This window comes from Seriola lalandi, unplaced genomic scaffold, assembly GCF_002814215.2.
Source record: "Seriola lalandi dorsalis isolate HSWRI2012SDOR001 ecotype SW California unplaced genomic scaffold, Sedor1 jcf7180002053898, whole genome shotgun sequence".
Classification (NCBI taxonomy): Eukaryota; Metazoa; Chordata; class Actinopteri; order Carangiformes; family Carangidae; genus Seriola; species Seriola lalandi.
Genome location: NW_019524451.1, coordinates 317,281 through 317,738, shown reverse-complemented (window position 1 = coordinate 317,738; position 458 = coordinate 317,281). Strand labels below are relative to the sequence as shown.

General features: G+C 45.6%; 1 protein-coding gene across 1 annotated transcript in view; it reads right to left on the bottom strand.

Moving 5' to 3' along the window:
- Window positions 1-2: 2 nt before the first annotated feature.
- LOC111652032 (regulator of cell cycle RGCC) overlaps window positions 3-458 on the bottom strand; it is a 3,584-nt gene continuing 3,128 nt past the window's right edge. The window contains exon 5 of the mRNA XM_023402134.2: window positions 3-53. Coding sequence (XP_023257902.1) covers window positions 46-53 — 8 coding nt within the window. The 3' untranslated portion in view covers window positions 3-45. The remainder of the gene's footprint in view (window positions 54-458) is intronic.

The window sequence follows — 458 nt, the reverse complement described above, 5'->3', positions numbered from 1 at the left end:
CCCCCCCCCCCCCTCCCCTCTTTGTGGCTCGCTATCTCTCTCTGTTCACATCTCTGCAAGAGAGGGAGAGAGAAAACTACAAAAGCTCAGACAGCCAGAATAAGAGAAAAAGCACACGGGCATATTAACACTCACACAAACATGCACAGACTAATAAGTAAGCCTTGTAAAGATACAGAGGCAGTTACAATTAATTTATAACATTAATTCTCTCTGTGCTGAGACCACAGATAGCACAGAATGCATGTTTTGTTCTTGGTTCTGGTTTGTGTGTGTGTGCAGGGACACATAGGTGTTCACGGGCCTCTGAAACACCACTGCTTTAGAGCTGATAGCAGGATCATAATGCTTATGTAGTCAAGTATGCTATTATCACTAAAGGGCGAGTAGATAGTCCACCTGAGTCCCCAGACATGGCATTTACACACAAGAGGTGCTCAGAGATAAACGGGGGGGGG